General features: G+C 44.7%; 1 protein-coding gene and 1 long non-coding RNA gene across 4 annotated transcripts in view; one reads left to right on the top strand and one right to left on the bottom strand.

Moving 5' to 3' along the window:
* Nucleotides 1–323: 323 nt before the first annotated feature.
* The window catches only part of CPA6 (carboxypeptidase A6), a 154517-nt gene continuing 134535 nt past the window's right edge, over nucleotides 324–20305 (bottom strand). For 2 of the 3 annotated variants that reach the window (XM_059724004.1, XM_019498498.2), the window contains 3 exons: nucleotides 9744–9946; nucleotides 3432–3516; nucleotides 324–1746 (listed from right to left, as the gene is read on the bottom strand). In XM_059724004.1, coding sequence (XP_059579987.1) covers nucleotides 1559–1746; nucleotides 3432–3516; nucleotides 9744–9946 — 476 coding nt within the window. In that variant the 3' untranslated portion in view covers nucleotides 324–1558. Of the gene's footprint in view, nucleotides 1747–3312; nucleotides 3517–9743; nucleotides 9947–20305 lie in introns of all 3 variants that reach the window. The other variant, XM_019498499.2, reaches the window with a different exon arrangement.
* On the top strand, nucleotides 6681–16098 carry LOC132249301 (uncharacterized). The gene is made up of 3 exons (XR_009460709.1): nucleotides 6681–6945; nucleotides 8139–8210; nucleotides 12449–16098. It is a non-coding gene; the product is annotated as an uncharacterized LOC132249301 (long non-coding RNA).

Genomic DNA, 20305 nt, shown 5'->3' with positions numbered 1-20305 from the left:
CACACACACACACACACACACACACACACACACACACACACACACACAGGACCATAGTTTGCCATCCTGATGCTATGAAAACTATGGACTGGGTAAAGGGAAGCTACTGTCTGAATATGGTTCTATTTAGGGTGTGTCAGGTTCTGGCTTCTAGCAGGTTTTTGACTTTCAGAATACTGCTTGTTAACTATAGGTAATAATGATGACTTAGAGACAAATAAAACTGACAGATCCCTATTCCAAGGAGTTTGACTAAAGTAAATATGATAGATTAAGGGATGTCATTACAAAGAACTAAAAGAGGACCAGTACAGAAGAAATACTTCACTTTGAAGATTTTATTAACAAATGTGCTTTATTTAACAATTTCTGGCATCAATTGAAACTCAGAACAAAAATACTAAAATAAAAAATATTTTTCCAAATATAACATAATACAAAAGCATAGTCTGGAAATATCAAAAAATCCCTTATACGTTATGCACTTTGTGCTTTCAGCATTGTTTTTTCAACTATGGTACTTATTCACTAGAAACCTTTCAGCTGTAAAAGTTCCATATTTTTGTCTCCCACTCAGTTAAGAATCGATTATCACTCATATAAAACATGCAAAAAACTTGATTTTCAAGAATAGCCATGTAGCCACAGAACCCTCATTACTTAAGAAACCTTAAATAAAAGCTGCAGTTACCACTGAAGTGATAGTTTAAGGACCAGATCTTCAGTTGGTAAAGATTGGTGCTTTCTCAGTTGGTAAAGATTGGTGCTTTCTCAGTCATACCTCATTAAAATTCTTACAAATCTTTCAAATGGTATATTTAAAAATGTTAATATGTTGATCTTTATTCCACTTGTGTTTATATATTTTAAAATATCTGTCTCTGAATAATTAAAAGAAAAGCGCACCTCAAATTCTGGCACCATATAAAAAGGTTTCCAAAGTGCAAAAAAAAAAAAAAAAAAATTAGATCAATATCCACCTGCAGTCTGTCCAGCAGCAACCATTTACCATTCATAAGTCTTTATTATTAGGAACATGTAATGCTACATAGAAAGGCAACAATGGGTCAGGAGACCATATGTGAGTGAACATACAAACCATGTCCCTGGATCCACAGATACCCATCTGGAATGTCCCTCCATGGCTCTTACTGGCACTATTATTTATGAAGGAAACTATAAGAATAGAGGCAGATAAATTCTGCCCCAGTCTTGGCCACGCATGACCTTGCAAGTGGAGCCTGCCAAAATTTGGTCCCAAAACAGGAAGCAGGATCTGATCTTGTTGCTACTAAATTCACTGGCATAGAATCAAGGCTTGAGTATATATCACTAATAAGAATAGAGTATTTTGCTGTGAACAAGTTATTTAGGTGACACACAAACTTTCTGAAACTTTTTTAGAGTAGAACCCATCCAACACAGAATAAGTACCACATTCTCTAATAGTAGCTACAATTTTAAAGTGATACCTATTTTAGAACTGCAGTGATTCAGCAGTGTCTATTTAAAACACACCTGAAGTAAAACGACACATTCCAGACCCTAGCTATAATACTCAGTGACATTTCTTCAGCAGATGCATTGTGATATTTTTAACTGCTAGCATGGTTTCTGTACAAGTTGGTTTGATGAGAGCCTCAGGAAGTAAAAATCCAAAATGACCAGTATCACGCAGCTCAAATGCAAATGCATAGGGAATGCCATTTTTGTAGGCCCAGTCCATAGAACTACCAGAGCTCACATCTGGGGAAGATAAGATAAAATAGGGTTAACATAACTTATGTTTGTCCTGCTGAACTAAGAATACAGTTACCATGACATTGTAGTTAAGAAGCTTAGTGAATACTTAACAGCTAGAGTCTGACTCTTTTGTGTACTGAATGTCCCTAGTCCCACAGAAATCCATGGGCATTCAGTGCCTCTTGGAAGTTGCTTAGTATTATTAGTATTATTTAAGAAAAAAGAATGTTCTAATTTTCCTTATTTATTTTCAAGAGTCTGTCATGTAAGGGAAATTTCCACCCCAGTCTCTGTTCTGCATCATTACTATTTGTTGAATACCTATAGCATATTTCCTTTCACGTAGGATTTAAAGGAAGATATGTTCCCAGACACCAAGTGATTCTCAACTGGTGTAATGCAGAACCCAGGGGTTTCACAAGATCCTTTTAAGGATACCATAGTATCTGGTTCCTGTGCAAGGTGGTAAGCACTCTCTTCCTCTAATCCAGAGGCCTGCCTCTACCATGGTATCCTGAAGACAACTGGTGCCATCAGCTACTGTGGGCACTTCTACAGTTGCCTTCCCTTGCCCCCGGATATGAATAGCGTGTGCTGGTGGGGCACAGTGGCTGGGGGGGCACAGTGGTGGTGGGAGCATGGCGGTGGTGAGCGGGGAGCTCCCGCAGATGCTGCTGGTGCTATCAGTGGCGGGGGTGGGGAAGTGGGGTGGCAAGCGCCGACCAAAGGTCAGCAACCATCCACAGGTGCTGCCAGCAGCATCGATGGTGGCCAGCAGTGATCATAGACTGCCCACAGATGCTGCCAGCAGTGTAGGGTTGCACTGCCACACTCACGGGGTGCACATACACCCCCTACACATGGTCCCTGTCCCTGGGAGCCCCTGTGCTGGCTGACCTCACACTCTGAATAGCATGCTGTGCTGTGGGCAGATGAGCAGATGTGAGGCTGTTGAGTTTCACTTGTCAGACTGGCTCATTCCTTGACATGCCCCACTCCTCCCACATTCCCAGGGCTAGAGGGATAAGCTGCAACAGCACACAGCTAGGGTCACTGGTGTTCAACAGCCTGAAGGAGCAGCTTAAGTGGTTGGGTTGCATTTGTCCAAATAGCATACATGGTGGAACGGTGGGGCTAATGGAGCTTAGCCCCCCCCGCAAATGCGGGGCAGTGGTAGGGCCACAAGGCAGCCCGGCTGAGGGCTTGTGGTGCATCAGGGATGGGGAGGGAGTGGGGTTGGGGCTGGGGCTGAAGCTAGGGGAGGGGCAAGCACTGCACAGCCAGCGGAGCACAGGATTGAGTCACAAGTGGTTCATCCAGGGGGCATAGCTCCTGCTGCTATCTGCAACCTGGGAATTCTTCTCTCTCACTTATCTCAAGATTTAGTGTTGGGACTACAGTATTTATTAAAAACACCCCTTTTCTTTCTTTGTTTACTTTTATACACCCCAAAATTAACTGCAACTCATCAGCCTGTTCACTTGGCTTTTGCTCCCTAGCATCTGCTACATTAATCTCTTTCATTACAGTTTTACTGAAGGTTACAAACTTTGCTTCTGATCTTCTCACCTGTTACAATTTGATCAAAGTTTATTGTAGAGGCGATTTGCTTCCTTTGTTATGGTAAAGGCAATCCCTTCTTACTGTATGTAGATCAAAGTAACAAATCATTTTAGTACAGAACTTACACAAAGTGCTAGATGCAGGGCCGTATCTATATCTTATACCATAAGCTGACTGAAGAGCATTAACAGCCTTATAAGCTGCAGACTCCTGTGTGTGGGAGAAAAAAATAAATAGATTAGATTTCACATTAAAAATTGTAATAGGATTTGAACTTGAACTACATAGGATTTACTCCTAATGCAGCTCCTAGGTTTTATAGTTCTCTGGAGGCCAAGTTAACATGATTTTAATGGATAAATACAATTTTGACAGCAAAATGTTTTTTTTTAAATGGTCTAGTATGTGTAGCCTGGCTTAATACTTTCATGGCATAGAGAACTTTGTTGAACTATGAATGATCACCAGTTAAGTATCTGGAACTACAGGCTTACATTGCAATGTGGTGACACAGCAAATCTAGACCATGGTGTTACACTGGGAAAGAACTGTCCTTTATTTATGCAGCTTAAAAGCCATGCATAAAATTCAAATCTATCATCAGTAGCTAGATTTTCCACTCCACTAATCCTACATTGGTGCACTTGTTTGGGGAAACTGTGCTGATGGCATTCCAGGGCTGGGCTGGAGGGAATATACTACAGTGAAGCTCTTCCACTAGCCATCTAATGACAGAAGAGGTTGTTCATGACCATAAGGCAGTAGTGGAAGTTAGAGGAATTCCCCTGCTGCTCTTTTTCTGTCACTGAAGGAACATTACAGAATAGAGACAGTAGAAGAGAATCATGGCCCAAATCTAAATAATTTTAATAACAGTCTAGGTGGAAAGAGCCCACTATTCCATGAAGTTGGAGAAAATAATTTTGTAGTGCAACTTATTTTAAAAATTCCATTAGGAACCCCCACGAATGATCAGAAAGAAGAGACACTTGTCTTAAAAAACAAAAATGAATGAAGAGGACAAACCTAAGGGTAACCCTAAAGAAACCCTTTAATATGGGTTTCCTGAAAATGTTAGTGGCTGGAAAAAAATGTTGGGAGTAGAACACAGAGTCCCATATGGGTAAGATGGTAGGAGATTGTATATGGTTGATACTGAATTTTCAAGGGAAGTTGCTGGGGTTTTATTTCCAGCCTTTGCCACCTAGATGAATATAGGATTCAGTTAGCAGAAGCTTTATCAGCTCAATTTTTCTAGATGTACTGAAGGATCCAAGATGAGGTAGAATACTGATTGGATATTAATCTAGGGAACAACAGGTCACTTTCATTTTTGCCTAAAAAGTAGAGCTTTATCAAATTAATTTTTATATTGGGCATGGAGCTCAGTCTAGACATTTTTACCATGGAAGAAATATTTTTTTACCTTAGTAAAAAGTTCAGTAGACCAGGGGTCAGCAACCTACAGCTCACAGGCTGAATCTGGCTTGCCAAGAGATTGGATCCAGCCTGCAGTGGCACAGGGGATTGGTGGCATACAGTTTTCCCTGGCAGGTTTTCCTCCACTTGACTGCTCTGTGCTGCCAGCTCCCACTGCACTATTCCCTTCTGCACTGTCTTATCCCCTAAAGCAGGTGGCACTTACCCTCACCATCTTGTTTGCCCCCTGCGTTACATTCAGGACAGGTATCTATGGCACTCGGCCACATGGGTAAGCAAAGGCAGCAGAGGCAGCATGGACACTGTGATAGGACTGGCAGCCAGGTCACAAATGCCAGCCTGCAACTCGTAAAAATGTGGTGAACCCTGCAGTAGAGTATTATAAACTTTCTTTTGGGCCTTTTTTGGTTCTTATCAGTCTCTGTTGGTATGTAGCGAAGGAGTTATACTGCTAGCCTGTATGCTATTTGACACAAATCCATGAGGGACAGTGAAAGCATGGAGGAATGTCAAAATTAATGCTATAATGAACTTCAGCGGAGCGCTGCATGGGTTTGGACACTGAAGAGATACTAGTGAGAACAGTTATTTCCCATGTCTACTTCTGTCCGCTCGCTCACTTCAAACCCCATACAGCTTTAGTCATCTGCAATTCTACAAAATCTGTGGAAGGGGGTCATGATTTAACTTGGGCCTTCTTCTCATCTTACATGGGCCAGAAATCTCCTACTCTGAAATACATGGAGGGAAGTTGAGAACTATTATATTTTCATGTCAGTGACCTAAATGTACAATAAGATGCCAGCAAACATGCTAGGGAGAAAGTGTTTATAAGTAAATAAATTTCAATTTCAGGTTCCCAAGAAGTTATTTGTCAGACAATAACAAGAAAAAAGCTGTTAGAAACATGATATAGTGTTGGCTTCCATATACATATGACAGCTGAGCAAGGTAAATGACCACCGTATACTTCCAGTATGAGGGAAAGAAAGAGCTGGCTGTAATAAGTGTATGATTCTTAGGTTACAGGCAGTATGTTCACACCAACCATTGTTGTCAGACACAGAAGGAAGAAAAAAAGTTGTGAGTACTTCATTTTACTATTTAGGTCTGATCCTGAATGATACTGAGCAACCAGAACTCCTGGCACCTCAGAGGAGCAGGCCTCAAGATAAACTGCAATATTAGCAGATTTTAGCACAGGGATCTGCTGAGAGAATGTTTCTATGTCATATAAGCTCACTGCAAACACGGAGACAAAGGATTGTATAAGTATAAATAGTAAATGGAATTAAAAAAACTCTATGGATTGAAATAACTGTTGCAAACGCTTACCAAACTAAAACTATAGTCCAACTTCACTTTAAGGATGCTTAAAGAACAGATTTATGTAGAGAGTTAATAAGAGACTTGTGTCTAAATTAGAACAGAATATGCATGTTGTTACTGGTATACTGCTCTCCAGTTTCAGAGCAGCTCTGAATAATTTAGCACTTTAATTGAACCAGAGACTGGCAGAATACTAGTGTGTACTGAACTGAAGAGAAGCTTCTTTGCCTCTGCTTAAAATAATCTTGGGCACTATTTGCACTAAACAGTCCTTACCCTTTCTGCATGTGGAGTTGCACAGAACAACTCTCATGGAGTGGCTAGTCCATCTAGCCATGGAACTCCAGTAGAGAGAAATTGGTTGGAGACTTAATTATAAGTATGTTTTCCAATCTTAGCTTATGTGATATTGGTAGATATTTTAAATACTGAAAATACATGCATCTTAGAGCCATCAATGGTGTAACTTTTTGGTCAAAGGCAAGTACTAGTATACAAAAGTACCTTAATACGACTCTACAAGAACTTTATTGTGACTCTTTCTTTTCACTATGCTTCTCTCCTAGGTATACTGGTTGAATTCTCCCTACAACATAGAAGCAAGTTTTGTTCATCATCCTCTCTTGCAAAACAAACAGGCAAACAAAAAGAAATCATCACTGTGGAACTGACATATACATAGTTTAGAGTATTGTGGCAGAGCACAGGGTGTGTCTGCCACTTTAAGGGCCTGGAGCTGGCAGCCTCCAGGTGCCTGATTAGGGCAGCCATTTTGGAGACAGCGGCTGCCTATTTAAACAGGGCAGTTTGGCTGCAGGAGGCCAGGCAGTAACATTGCCTGGTCGGAGGGCTGCTGAGAACAACCCGGAGGTAAGGGGGAGCTGCAAGGGGTTGGTAAGGAGGCTCCTGGTCCTGGGCATGACCTAAAACTGCACCCTGCCGGGAGTGGGTGGTCTGGTGGGGCTCTCAGTGGTGCGGGAGCCCCCAGGAAATGCCAGGCCAGTTACCACCCTGGTGGAAGGCGGGTCAGGGTGCCTTAACCCCTAGTTCCCACCACTGGGTGGGTAACCCTGTGTTTGTTTGAGGGGCCCAGAGGGCGGACCCTGGGAGAAAGTGAGGGGCTTGAGACCCAACCCGGATGAGAGAGTATCCTCGACTGGCCCATGCTGGGGCCAGGACCAGGAGGGTCAAAAGGGCCAGGGGCCCACCGTGAGGGACGCCCAAGAGCCAGGGGCCTGGGGTCCTGACTGGCCTGGAGGTGGGCCAGGGCTAGTAGCCGAAGGTCCCGGGGGGACCACGCCCAAGAGGGGAAAATGGCTTTGGAGGGGCTAGGTAGCCCGGATGAAGGCAGAGAGGCCGCCTGATTGGAGGGATCATAGAGGGGTCCTGTTTGGATGATTCTGGGGCCCAGCGTGGGGCCAGTGAGGATATGAACAGCAAGATGCCATCTGCGAGGCTTGGGCTGCGGTATTAGGGGAGGTCGGAGCCGCAGAGTGCCCCCTGGCATCAAGGCACTACAATGGGTAGCCTCCTGCTTAATTGACATCGATATATGAATCAATTATCATCAAAGGCGTGGGCGGTTGCCCAGAGACAGGTGGGCGGGCCACGAAGAGCTCGGCCCTGAGTAGGCCCCCTGTCACGGTAACAGGTGGGTGGGCCACGGAGCTCGGCCCCAGGAGGCCCCCTGTCACAGGTATCGGTGAAATATTTGCGAACTTTAGGTTGCTTTATTGCTTTAATTTAAAAATAAATATATTTATCCAGAGATGTTGGCTCCTAATTGGAAGTTGTCTGTAATGATATCTTTGACGGCCACTTCAGGTCCATGTTCCATTTAATGTGTCACTAGCCTGATAGGCCCTAACTGAAGGACCAGTGAAGTTGACCAAAAGGCTACTACTGTGTCAGTAATCGGGCCCATGGTTGCCAAACAGATTTCCACCCATCTAAACATTTTAGACAGAAAGGGTTATGGGTGGGTGGGATATCCCTGTGTGTGAATGCTTTAAGAATCCTTTTCTTAAAAATGAGTTTTCTGACCCATTGCCTGCTTCTCTCAGCCTCTATCACTTAGCTCTGGATGTGTTCATCAGAATACTCATCAATTATCTTCTTGTACTACAGACACCAAGGTAAGGCTCCTTTATTTTTCCAATGTATAAAATATTCAAATTTATATATTTGTTATATGGTTCTTTTTCTAATGATGGGGACTGCTTCAACTGAGTAGAACCTGACTCAACCTCCAAAAGAGGATGAAGAAGGGAGATTCAAGCCAGGGCTCATTCATTAGCAGGATTTACTGAATGATGTATGGTATATTAAATATGGGTGGGCTGCAAATCCTTACAATCCTCATACTTTTAGCTACCCTGGTTGCTTTGTTGACTTCTAGTCTGCTCTGTTTCCCAAGCAGGACATCAAGTGGGGAAACTTAAGAGCTTGTAAAATTAACTGTTTTAAGACACAGAGCATCAGGAAAGGTCTATTAACCTTCCTGGTAACTGAAAAGCAATGCAACTGAGGCCTTCATTCACACCCCGGATCAATCTAAGAGAATTCAGTTTTTGTGGCATTTTGATGGAGGTTGAGTGAAGCCTCATTGAAGCTCTTGGATGTGAGGTCACTATTCATTTCAGGGTAAGCATAAAAACCAGTTAAACTCCTAAAACAATAGGAGTAACTGTCCAAAACATAAGCCTTGTACAATGACAGACAAATGCTGAGCTATAACAGGAGGGGATTCAATGGGAACTGCATACAAAGGGTAAGGGAGCTGGTTACTGTTGGATGGAACTGGTTGTGCCTATAAGTAGAAGCAGACAGAAGGACATGCGTTGAAAGTGTGGTCCTGAGAATGAATTAACAGAGAGCTCTGGGGAAGAGCACTGGTTAGGAAAGAGGCTGGACAGTGAGCCAAGAAACCACCACCTTTTTATTCCTGCTGTGTCCTGGGAACTTTACTTCACTAAATAAACACAAGTGTAAAAATAAATATCTGCATATCAGTAATTTCTCCACCTAATGGGGGAAACTTCCAGAAAGAATATTGGCTAACTGCTCAGGTCAAAAGGGTCCGTGAGCCAATGCTATGGCAGTGAGCTACAATGTAAAGGGTTAGAAGTGTTATTCTTGGTGAAATCTAGTGGATTTCTAATTTAATTGATTAATCTAAATTCTAATTTAAATAATTTAATAAGCCATTTTTATTTCTATTTTGTCTAGCAGTTTAAATGTGAATAAATCAGAGGTGAACTTCATTATGTCTCATAACATTTGTATCTCTTCATTTTTTCCAAAGATGAAGGGATCGCCCTTTAGGTAGGTGCCCAGGGGTTTAGTAACACAACTCCCATGAATATTAATTCAATAAATTATAACAGCATTGTAAGTCAAATCTAGTGATTTATACTACTAAGTAATTTTAAGAGATTGATGGACAGAAGGAGCCATCACATTCTAATCAAATTACTGCTGACTCTAAATAAAAGTTGCCTAACCAGTGATAAGACTGGAAATGGATCTAAAATAAATACTACTAAAATGAAAAATGTGTGAAGTATTAGAAAAACAATACTTAATTAGAAAAGCAATACTGCTTTCTAAACAATGTAAGAGAAATGTTTTATAAGGGCATCTTCTTTTCCGAGTACTAATGTACTTACCACACAGGTGAAATTTGGAATTGTTGCATATTTGTAAGAGTATGGGTAGAGCAGCATCTGAGCATATGCATGAAAAGACAAATAGGCTTTTATTTGTTTCCGACGTTTGCGAAGAAAGTGAGCTACAGCCTTAACTTCAGGCTCAGACTCCGGAAAAGGACCACAGTAGGTGTCGTCACATGGGTGAAAGGAAGCACCTTCATCTACACATTGAGACAGAAAGTACATGTTCAGAAATGATATATAAGGGCCAGATTCTAACTTAAGTCTGCATAAGCGTGGAAACTAAAATGAAGTGCCTTCTTACTTGTGAAAGCACATGGAGAGCCTGCTGTGTGAAAAGAAACAGATCTGAACAGCCAAGAGATTAGTGGAACAGTCTGTACTTTCATCCAGTAAACTCACAGGCTTGTAATTTGCCAAACCATAGGCACTACCTGAAGCTTTTCCCCAGGAAATTTCTTCTTACCCCAAGAGGAAAGCTACTGCTTGTTCTTCCTCCTATTTTTTCCCCTGGGTTCTATGTGAGGAAGGAGTTTATTTAGGCTGTTTACAGCCAGCATATATGCATTATTGAGGGAACATGTATAGGCCCATCTAAAACAGTGGTTCTTGACTGTTTTAGACTCTAGGCACCCCTCATTAGACTTGAGACACTCCTTTGAAAATACTAGCTCTTAGTTTTTACATTTTTGTTTTTTGACCTAAGGAAAAATAATAGAGCATTTTTTTTTTCTGTTGACAAGAACCTCAAAAGACCACAATGCATCAGAATGAAGTTTGCAGGCTTGTTTATGAAAGGGAGGCAAAAGTGCACCAAATGCTCTGATGGAAAATATGTTGGAGAAACTAACAACAACTGTATGCCAGAATGAACGTACACTGAAAATCAATTAAAAAAAAAAAATCCAATTACCTGTGGGTGCACACTTCTCACAAGACAATCACTCCCTCTCTGATCTCTCAGTTTTAATCCTTAAAAGAAACTTACAAAACACCTGTCATAGACAAGCCTATGAACTTCACTTTATAAATCTACTGGATACAAAAAATAATGGACTGAATATAGACATTGGATTTATGACACATTACAACCTGCCTGACATCTGATTGATCAGGTATCTGCCTGACCTTACCATTTACCCTTCCCCCTCCTCCCCTTTCCCTTCCTTTTCTACCTTTTGTCTTCCTAATTTCTAGCCATTTCATTTTTTTCGCAGACTACCTCTTTTCTACCTTGGAGAACTCAACTACAGTAGAAACTCCCTTACTTACCTTTGGCATTATTTCCCCCTCGTTTTTCCCCCCCCCTCCCTTCCCTACACTTTGTTTTCCTAATTTCCACCCATTTACATTCTCACTGACATCCTGTTACACTTCTAGCTTCTTTTATTCCTTGGAGATCTCAGAACAGCAGAGACCTCTATGCCTGAAGAAGGGTGCTTGTGCCCGAAAGCTTGCAAAGAACTTTTTTCCAGCTAATCAGTTGGTCTAATAAAACATATCACATCTACTCAAAGAAGCTTGCCTGACTATGTTCTTAGACCAACATGCGTACAACCAAAAACCTGTACACATGAATTGCGCTTTTACATGAAAACACCATACTTTATACAAGTTCCACAGAGCAGCAATACCATGACTACCATATTCCCTGCTGCAACCAGAGACTAAGTACTGTGTTCATATATTTGTTTTGTATTGGGAGTGCCTTCAGGAGCATGTGAGAATCCTATAAGAAATAATGTGATTTAATAATGAGCTTTTTTCCTCCTCACTCCTATAATTTTTTCCACTGATTGATAGCTTGATAGTAATCCCAACAGCAGTGACAAAAAGATTGTATGTCACTCCACAGCAGAGACTGTAAGAGATACCTATCTGTGATACTTAGGTACAGATAGGTTATGTTCTGCTCATTGAAGAACACATAGGCGCTAAGTGATCTATATACCAAAGGCATTCTGCTTCACCATCTTATAAATTACTACAGCTATAATAAAGCTACAGGTTTCCCTCGCTTTATGCTGCACATGCGTTCCTGGAAAATTCGCATAAAGGGAACCCACTTTACAGTGTAACGAATAGGGATACGTTCCAAGATCTCAACTGTCCTGACCCTCAGACCCTTTTCTACCACTTTTAAAAGACTATTTTAGTAGTCACCAACAGCAGACAGTACATACTAGCACAGGGCACTATCATAATGGGGATGGCAACTGCAGAAAAAATGTTTCACAGACAATGAATGAGGAGCACAGATCCACACACTATACTTTGGTGTGTATCACTCCCACAATGCACCACACAAAGCAGCTGACTGTGGGCTTCCACCACACCGATCGCATAAGAGTGAATTTACCTTGCATGTAACAACATTTTGGCATTAAAAGGGTCATTGCATAAGAGCGAATTCACACATAAAGAACACGCTTGAAGCGAGGGGAACCTGTATTTTCTAAAGCCCCCCCCCCAGTTTCACCTTTTTCAGTTGGATTGCTCATCTCCAATTACAGTGTTGTTTTGGGAATCATGAAAGCAAACATATTCATTAACAAATACTGAAATCCCGTATGTCTCTAGATCCTTATAATCCAGACATAAAGAATGAAATTTAGTTTATAGTGAAGACGAGAAGTTCAGAATTGCCCAGTGAACTGCAATGTACCGCTTGCAATTCCACTTGAAATTAACCCTTTTCTTAGATGGCCTGTGAGAGAATGACTTCACTGGAAGAGGCTTTCCCACATGGATATGTCAACAGTATATACCTGGATAAGGCGATGAGATCATACAGAGTTTCCAGAAGGGAACTGAAAATGGGAAGATAACTAGTAAATGTCATCTATTGTCAAATGTCAAAGGTACAATCAAAACTAGAAAACAGAAATACAGAAAATGTGAACTCTTTGCCTGGTTTTTATATCCTGAAATGTTTTTCTTGAGACAGCCAAGTCCTCCTGCCCCCACTGTAGTTGTGCAAAGCCCAGAATAAACTGGAAGCACTGTGAGTAAAGGGGTAGGGATGAAGAGACCTCACTTTTGTATAGAAGCATGGTGGTGGGGTTGTGAATGGATTGAGGAACAGCATGAATCCCAAACTTCCTTGCACCTACTAGTTTGGGTCAGGGAGTGGCGAGAGACACATGGGTGTACACCTGTCACACCCCTGTACCCCGAAGACCCCCAGCGATCCCCAGCAGCTGCAGAGGACCCCGCCTGACCCTCAGCAGAGCCGGAGGTGAGCGGGGCCTGTGGTGGGAGGGATTAGCCAGCTGCAGGGAGGCAGCTGAGAGGAGCTGAGGAAGGGCTCACCCCACCCCTGCTCCTACTTGACCCAGCCCCCCAGGGAGAGAGAGGAGGGGAAAGGGTACTCACCAGTCCCTTTCTAGTGGGGGAGGGTCTCCCAAGTCCTGGGTAGGGTCCCCGCTAGCCTGGGACCAGTGTGGTGTTAGTGGCGGGCCCACTGAGCATGCACGCAGTTTAAAAGCACCTGCCAATGGAAAAAAGCTGCAGTTTGGGTCAGGGAGTGGCGAGAGGTGCACGGGAGTAAGCCCGTTGCACCATCCACACTCCGAAGACACCCAGTGAGCCACAGCAGCTGCAGCGGACCCCGCCTAACCCCCAGTAGAGCTGGAGGTGAGTGGGGCCTGTGGTGGGAGGGACTAGCTATTTGCAGGGAGGCAGCTGAGAGGAGCCAAGGAGGGGCTCGCCCTGACCAGATCCTACTTCACCCAGCCCCCCAGGGTGCTGCATGACCAGAGCCGCATGAACAGGATGCGCAAACAGGCATGCTTGTCTGCCCAGTGCATGAGTTAGCATGGGAGTTTGTGCAGGAGGGTGAGGAGGAGGGCCTGAGGCTCCAGGCACTGAGCTGTAGCCAAGGGTCTGCACAGTAGTAGCCAGACTACTACAAGGACCATGGTGGGTGGGACACGTTGCACCCCGAGGCTCCACCCTGCACCTGGACTTCCCTGCTCTGACACCACTCGGGTCTCCACCCAAATGGAGCCCATGGTTCTGGCCTATACTCAAATGGAGCCTGCGGTCCCTGCCCCCACCCAGGTGGGACTCTTGGCCCTGGCCTCCTCTCAGATGGAGCCCCTGGCTCCATGTGGAGGCTGCCTAGCAAGACTGCAGCCAGCTGCATTTGGGGGCACTGATACCTCCCCTTGTGGGGTGTGCTCAATGGTGGAGGCTCAGGAGTGCTAGAATAGGGAACTCCAGGCAATGGTCCAGTGACTGCGCTCCCTTAGAGACGCGGAGCAGGAGCTGGACTCTTACCTTCAGGCTCTCCACCTGATGGCTGATGACAGCATGGCAGAACCAAGGAACCCCCACAAATTCCAGCCTGGAGTTGCCTGGACGATGGTTGTCTCCAGCCCAAAGAGGTGCAGCACCAGGGTTACCACTTCCCTGGAGCTGCATAACCATTTTGCACCCCTCACATCAACTGATCCAGGCATACTACTGGCTCCAGCATGTGAGGATGGAGGGCCACCAGCACCTGTGCCCAGAAGAAGATGCAGAGTTATCGTGGTGGGTGACTCCCTCCTTAGGGAGACAGAGGGAGCAATCTGTCACCCTGACCCCTTAGCCCGTGAGGTCTGCTGCTTGCCTGGACCTCATGTCCGTGATATGATGGAGAGTTCTGTTTAAACTAAGACTGCCGGGGGATGGGTGGTCTATTAACAGTTCTAGCCCAGGTCCTGTCAGCCACAGTACCAATAACTTGGGCAGCCCAAGGGAACCTGCTCTGATGACAGCCCAAGAAAAGTCCCCCCTTGACCCATATGGGAAGCATGGGTCGTCTCATGGCAGACTCAACTGCCTATACACAAATGCCAGGGAACTGGGAAACAAGCAAGAGAAACTGGCCCTTCTCTTATGTGAAAATGACTATGACCTTGTAGGGATAACAGAGACATGGTGGGACTCTACCTATGATTGGTCTGTTGCTTTGAAAGGTTATACCGTATACAGGAGAGACCATCTTGGGAAGAGAGGTAGGGGTGTTGCTCTCTACGTCAAGGATCAGTTCACTTCCCTGCAAATTGAGTTTTCTAACCCTGCAAAATGAGTTTGACCGCAGGGTCAAAATACAGGGAGAACATGGGGAGGGTGACATACTTGTGGGAGTATACTATAGACCTCCCCACCAAGAGGAAGAACTTGATTGGGAATTCAATAGGGAACTGGTTGAGGCAGCACACTCTTGATGCATGATTGTCATGGGGGACTTCAGCTTCCCTGACATCTCTTGGGAAGAATGCGTGGCCAAATCAGACAGGTCACACAGTTTTCTTGCTTGCATTGATGACCTCTACCTAACACAGGAAGTCTATGGGCCAACTAGGGGAGAGGCATTGCTTCATCTGGTCCTGGCCAAAGGGGAGGAGCTGGTGAGCAATCTGAGGACTGAGGGGAAGCTTGGTGACAGCGACCATGATTTGGTCACCTTCTTAGTTCACTGAAGAGCAGGCAAATCCCTCAGTAAACTGAAATCCTTAACTTTGGGAATGCTGACTTTTGCAAACTCAGAGATTTGGTAAGTCAGGCAATTAGGGGCCATATCCCCCTAGATAAGGGAGTACATGAGGAATGGTCATCTCTTAAGAACATAATCCTTGAGGCACAGGGGCAAGCCATTCTATCTTGCCTGAAATTTAATCAATGGGCAAGGAAGCCCCCTTGGATGAACAAGGAACTGCTGGACCTCATTCAACTCAAAAGAGAAGCCTACTCCAGGTGGAAAATGGGAAGCATCACCAAAGAGGTCTACTCAGCACTCGCCCTCACCTGTAGGGAGTGGTCCAGAAAAGCCAAGGCACAAACTGAACTCAGGTTAGCTTTGGGGATCAAGGACAACAAAACATACTTCTTCAGATATGTGGGAAGTTGAAAAAAGAATAAAGATAGCATTGGGCCCCTGCAGGATCAAACAGGGCAGCTGACATCTGAAGCCCAAGAAAAGGCCAATCTTCTACATGACTTTTTTGCATCAGTTTTTCACCCTCCCAAGGGGATCACACTGTCAGAAAGGACACGATCCAGCCTGGGAGCAGGTGGTGGGTCCATAATTGATGTGGATCAGGTGAGGGAACACCTTGAGAATCTAAACATTCACAAGTCATAGATTCATAGATTCATAGGTGTTAGGGTCGGAAGGGACCTCAATAGATCATCGAGTCCGACCCCCTGCATAAGCAGGAAAGAGTGCTGGGTCTAGATGACCCCAGCTAGATGCCTATCTAACCTCCTCTTGAAGGTTAGATCTGCGGGCCCTGACAGAATGCACTTGGGAGTCTTGAAAGAGCTGGCAGAAATTATTGCACCCCCCCCCCCCCTTGGCAAAGATATTTGAAAATTCGTGGCGCTTGGGTGAGGTCCCGGAAGACTGGAAAAGGGCCAATGTAGTCCCTATCTTCAAGAGAGGGAGGAGGGATGACCCGGGGAATTATAGACCAATCAGTCTGACAGTCACCCCTGGAAAAATCCTAGAGATAATTGTCAAAAGATCCATCAACACCAGACTAACAGAAGGCAATGTTCTGAAGGCCAGCCAACATGGCTTTGTGACTGGTAGGGCTTGCCTGACCAGCTTCATCTCCTTCTATGACCAGGTGACATAAACCCTGGACAAAGGAGACGACGTGGATGTCATATATCTGGATTTCAAGAAAGCCTTTGTCCTAGTTCCCCATGATAGCCTCATGGCTAAGCTGGGGAACTGTGGCGTTGATCATCTTACAGTCTGATGGCTAGGTAACTGGCTACAGGGTCGGACCCGAAGGGTACTAGTTGATGGGACCAAATCAACGTGGTGCAGGGTAGGCAGTGGAGTCCTTCAGGGCTTGGTTCTTGGGCCAGTACTCTTTAACATCTTCATTAATGATCTGGAGTCAGGAGTCAGATGCGAACTGGCCAAGTTCACAGATACTACCAAATTATGGGGAAGGGCGGTCACACTGCAAGACAGGCTGGGGATACAAGCCGATTTGGACATGCTGTCAAGATGAGCCGACCAATACTTGATGGCCTTCAATGTAGAGAAGTGTAAGGTGCTGCACCCTTGGTAGGAAGAAACCTCAACACACTTACAGGCTTGGCAGTGCTATGCTCACTAGCACCATGACCAAAAGGGACCTGGGGGGTCTTGATTGACCACAAGATGAATATGAACCACCAATGCGATGTTGTGGCTGGCAAAGCAAACCAAACTCTGGCGTGCATCTACCGATGCATCCCAAGCAAAACCAGGGACGTCATCCTCCCGCTCTACTTGGATTTGGTGAGGCTGCAGCTGGAGTACTGTGTCCAGTTTTGGGCCCGCCACTTCAGGAGGGATGTGGAAAAGCTTGGGAGAGTCCAGAGGAGAGCCACTTGTATGATCCAATGCCTGTAGGGCAGGCTGTACAAAGAGAGGCTGAGGGATTTGGGACTCTTCAGTCTGGAAAAGAGAAGGTTTAGGGGTGACTTGGTAGCAGCCTACAATTATATAGGAGGGGTTCACCAGGACCTGTGAGAACAGCTGTTTACCAGAGTTCCCCAAGGGATAACAAGGTCTAATGGACACAAACTCCAGGAAGGCTGATTTAGACTAGACATAAGGAAAAAGTTGTTTACAGTGCATGTGTCCAGGGTCTGGAACAGACTCCCCCCAGAGGTGGTGCAAGCACCTACTCCGTACTCTTTCAAAAAAGTCTGGATATTTTTCTTGCTGGGATCACTTGATCCCAGCTGACTTTCTGCCTATGACGGGGGGGAGGGGCAGCTGGACTCAATGATCTCACGAGGTCCTTTCCAGCCCCTAATGTCTATGAAGTCTGTGAATTCTACTATTTCTGTCAGTATGAGGTCCATTGTCCGTTGTTCAGCTATATGGCAGGGCTTAGGTACAATCCCTCCCTCAGCTTGTAATTCCCTGTGCCACCTATGTGTGAAATACTGTTCATTGGATTTGACTCTAAATGCTTGCACAGTAGGGTTTTTAATATTTTGGTGTATTTTTGCTATAGTAGAGCCTAGTAGTTCTAACTGGGGAATCAGGATCCCTTGTGCTAGGCACTGTATGCACACAAAATAAAAAAGACTTTGCAAACTATATATTCTCTACTTTTAAACATATTCACTGTTGCAGCTGCTAGTACTGCCTCTGGAAGACCATGCTGCACCTTAACCTAATTAAACAAATAATTATGGTCGGTACTAAATTTCATTTTGTAGCCTGCTGTGACTTGCTAAGATTATATTTCCTTTTTCTGTCTGCACAGAATACAAAACAATAGAGCCAAATACATCAGAAGGGAAGGGACATGGTATAGCAACATCATCTTAATCAAACAGGAAACTATTGGCATGAAGGCACACTGGGGCAGCGCTCATAGGATTCATGCTTATAATATGCTTGCTTGGAGACAAGTGTGATGGGCTAGCTGGCAGTGACTTAGCCCAGGGGTTTTGAAAGGGTAAAAGATGATTGGAGGGCTTGGAATTCCCTTGCCTCACCGATCAGGCCCCAGAGACTCACCCTCCGTGTCTCCATTGGCCCCTTGGGTCACCTGGAGCGGGATAAAAGGGGCAGTGCAGCTGACTCAGGTGAGACCAGCGAGGGATCACAAGGAAGGAGTCTCAAAGAGCTGGCAAAGAGCTGAGCCAGCAGGGTGGGAGCAGTTGCTCCAGAAGAGCCTGAAGGAGTGGGAGTTGCAGGCAGCAGTTGGACCCTCAGCACCATGGTGTGCAGCCGGCATGAGAGCCCCCTCGCTGGGCTCCAAGATCCCCTATGAGAGGCTGTGGCCAGCAGGAGAGACTCCCGAGCTCCAGCAAGGATCTGAGCAGTGACCTGAGAGGTTCCCAGCTCTGCTTCCAGCTCCTCCAATCAGAGGCCAGGTAGCTTGACATGAGGCTGGGGCTCCTGGATGGTCAAGATCTCTAGCAGCTTATTATTCCTCCTAGCACTGGTGGCTGTGTGGTAGAGTTTCTGCCCACTATGTGGGAGATTCAAGTCCTAGTTGGGTTGAGTGAAGTGATGGGGAAAAAATTTTGTTGCAGTGGGAAGGGGTCATTGTATTTTCCCTCTTTTCCCCCTCTCCAGGTACCTAGGCCCTATATTCCTTGTTATTTGACATTTTGTATTTTGTGCCGTTTATGTTTCCCCAACCAGTATTGTTTGTTCTGCTGTTTGTGTTTTATATTTTGTTAACCCTGTCTTTTGTCAACTGGATGAATATGTCTACGATTGTAAGTGTCTAGCCTTTGTTGAATCCTGCCTCCTTGGGGCATTGTAGTGTCCCCTGGTTTATACCTGTTATGTTCCCTCTACTGTTCTCTCATTAAAAGGTATATGGTTAAGGCCCCATTGGTGATCTGGCTTGGCTCTATAGGGGGAGGAGGGTCCCTACACCTCCCACAGTGCTTGTGCACCTGCTCTGATCTCTTCAATTGGAGAGGGGGTACCTTTTGGAGTACTGCCCAGGTTACACAAGCATGTGAAATCCAAGCCCTGCCTATAAACTGAAAATGCGTCTGAGCCAGTTAAAAAGTTTTTAAATCTATTTTATGAGCATAAAGTGTATAGGCCAGTGGTGGTCAACCTGCAGCCTGCATGCCAGATCCAGCCTGCGGAGTCATTTGGCCCATGAGTCTCGCTACAGATCTGGAAATTTGGCAGCAGGAGAGCAGTGTTGACTGCCGCTCTCCTGCTGCCAAATTTCCAGATCCATGGGGAGTTCTACAGACCAGATGATGTGGCCATGTGTGCTAGATTGTGCCAGCTCATAGACTTGCCCTTGGATGAATCTGGGCACACAGATTTGGGCCAGCATGTGGCCGGTTCCAGATGTGTGGGGTCAAGTTAGTGTGTGGGGTTGGATTTGGCACATGGGGCTTAACCACCATGATGGACTGCACCCACAGGCTGATCCTAAAAACAGGATCTGGCCTGCAGACTGGCTCCATGCCTCTCACCCAGCCAGCAGGGCCAGATAGGTTGAGCACTCGTGGTATAGGCTTTTATGCAGATCAGGATAACGTAACCAGAAAAATATGACCCTTGTTTGTCTCTGCTCCATTTGGAGAGAAACAAGTATGATGGCTAAGTATGGACCTTGATGTGAAGAACTTCAGAGTTCTAATGTTGCCTCTGACTTGTTGCTTACAAAACAGTGAATTTCTATGCATCTTAGTCTTTGTTTCTGGAAAAAAAAACACTTTTTTTTTCAAAGCAGTGTAAAATGGAGATTAGATATGCGGTCTCCTTTAGCTGGTAGAGCACAAGCTTTTTAGAGAGCTACAAATATTCTATCTAAGAAAAAGAAATTTCACTCAGAGAGGAGCCAAGGAACAGTGTTTAGATTTTCATGCAGGATTGGGAGAAGCAGGAGAAGAGGAATTATAAGTGAAATGATAGATCAATTGGGGACTGAAAAGCAATGAACAGTGTACCTAATAAGGTACAATAAAATGCTAATCCAAGGACTTAACAAGAGAACCCTGCACTCCATTTATACAAGTAATAGTTTATTTTGAAAACCAAGTGCATGGGAGTACTTGTAATTTCACTC

This window comes from Alligator mississippiensis, chromosome 3, assembly GCF_030867095.1.
Source record: "Alligator mississippiensis isolate rAllMis1 chromosome 3, rAllMis1, whole genome shotgun sequence".
NCBI classification, from domain to species: domain Eukaryota; kingdom Metazoa; phylum Chordata; order Crocodylia; family Alligatoridae; genus Alligator; species Alligator mississippiensis.
Note: the sequence above shows the minus strand (reverse complement) of the source record. Positions and strands in the feature narration are given on the sequence as shown.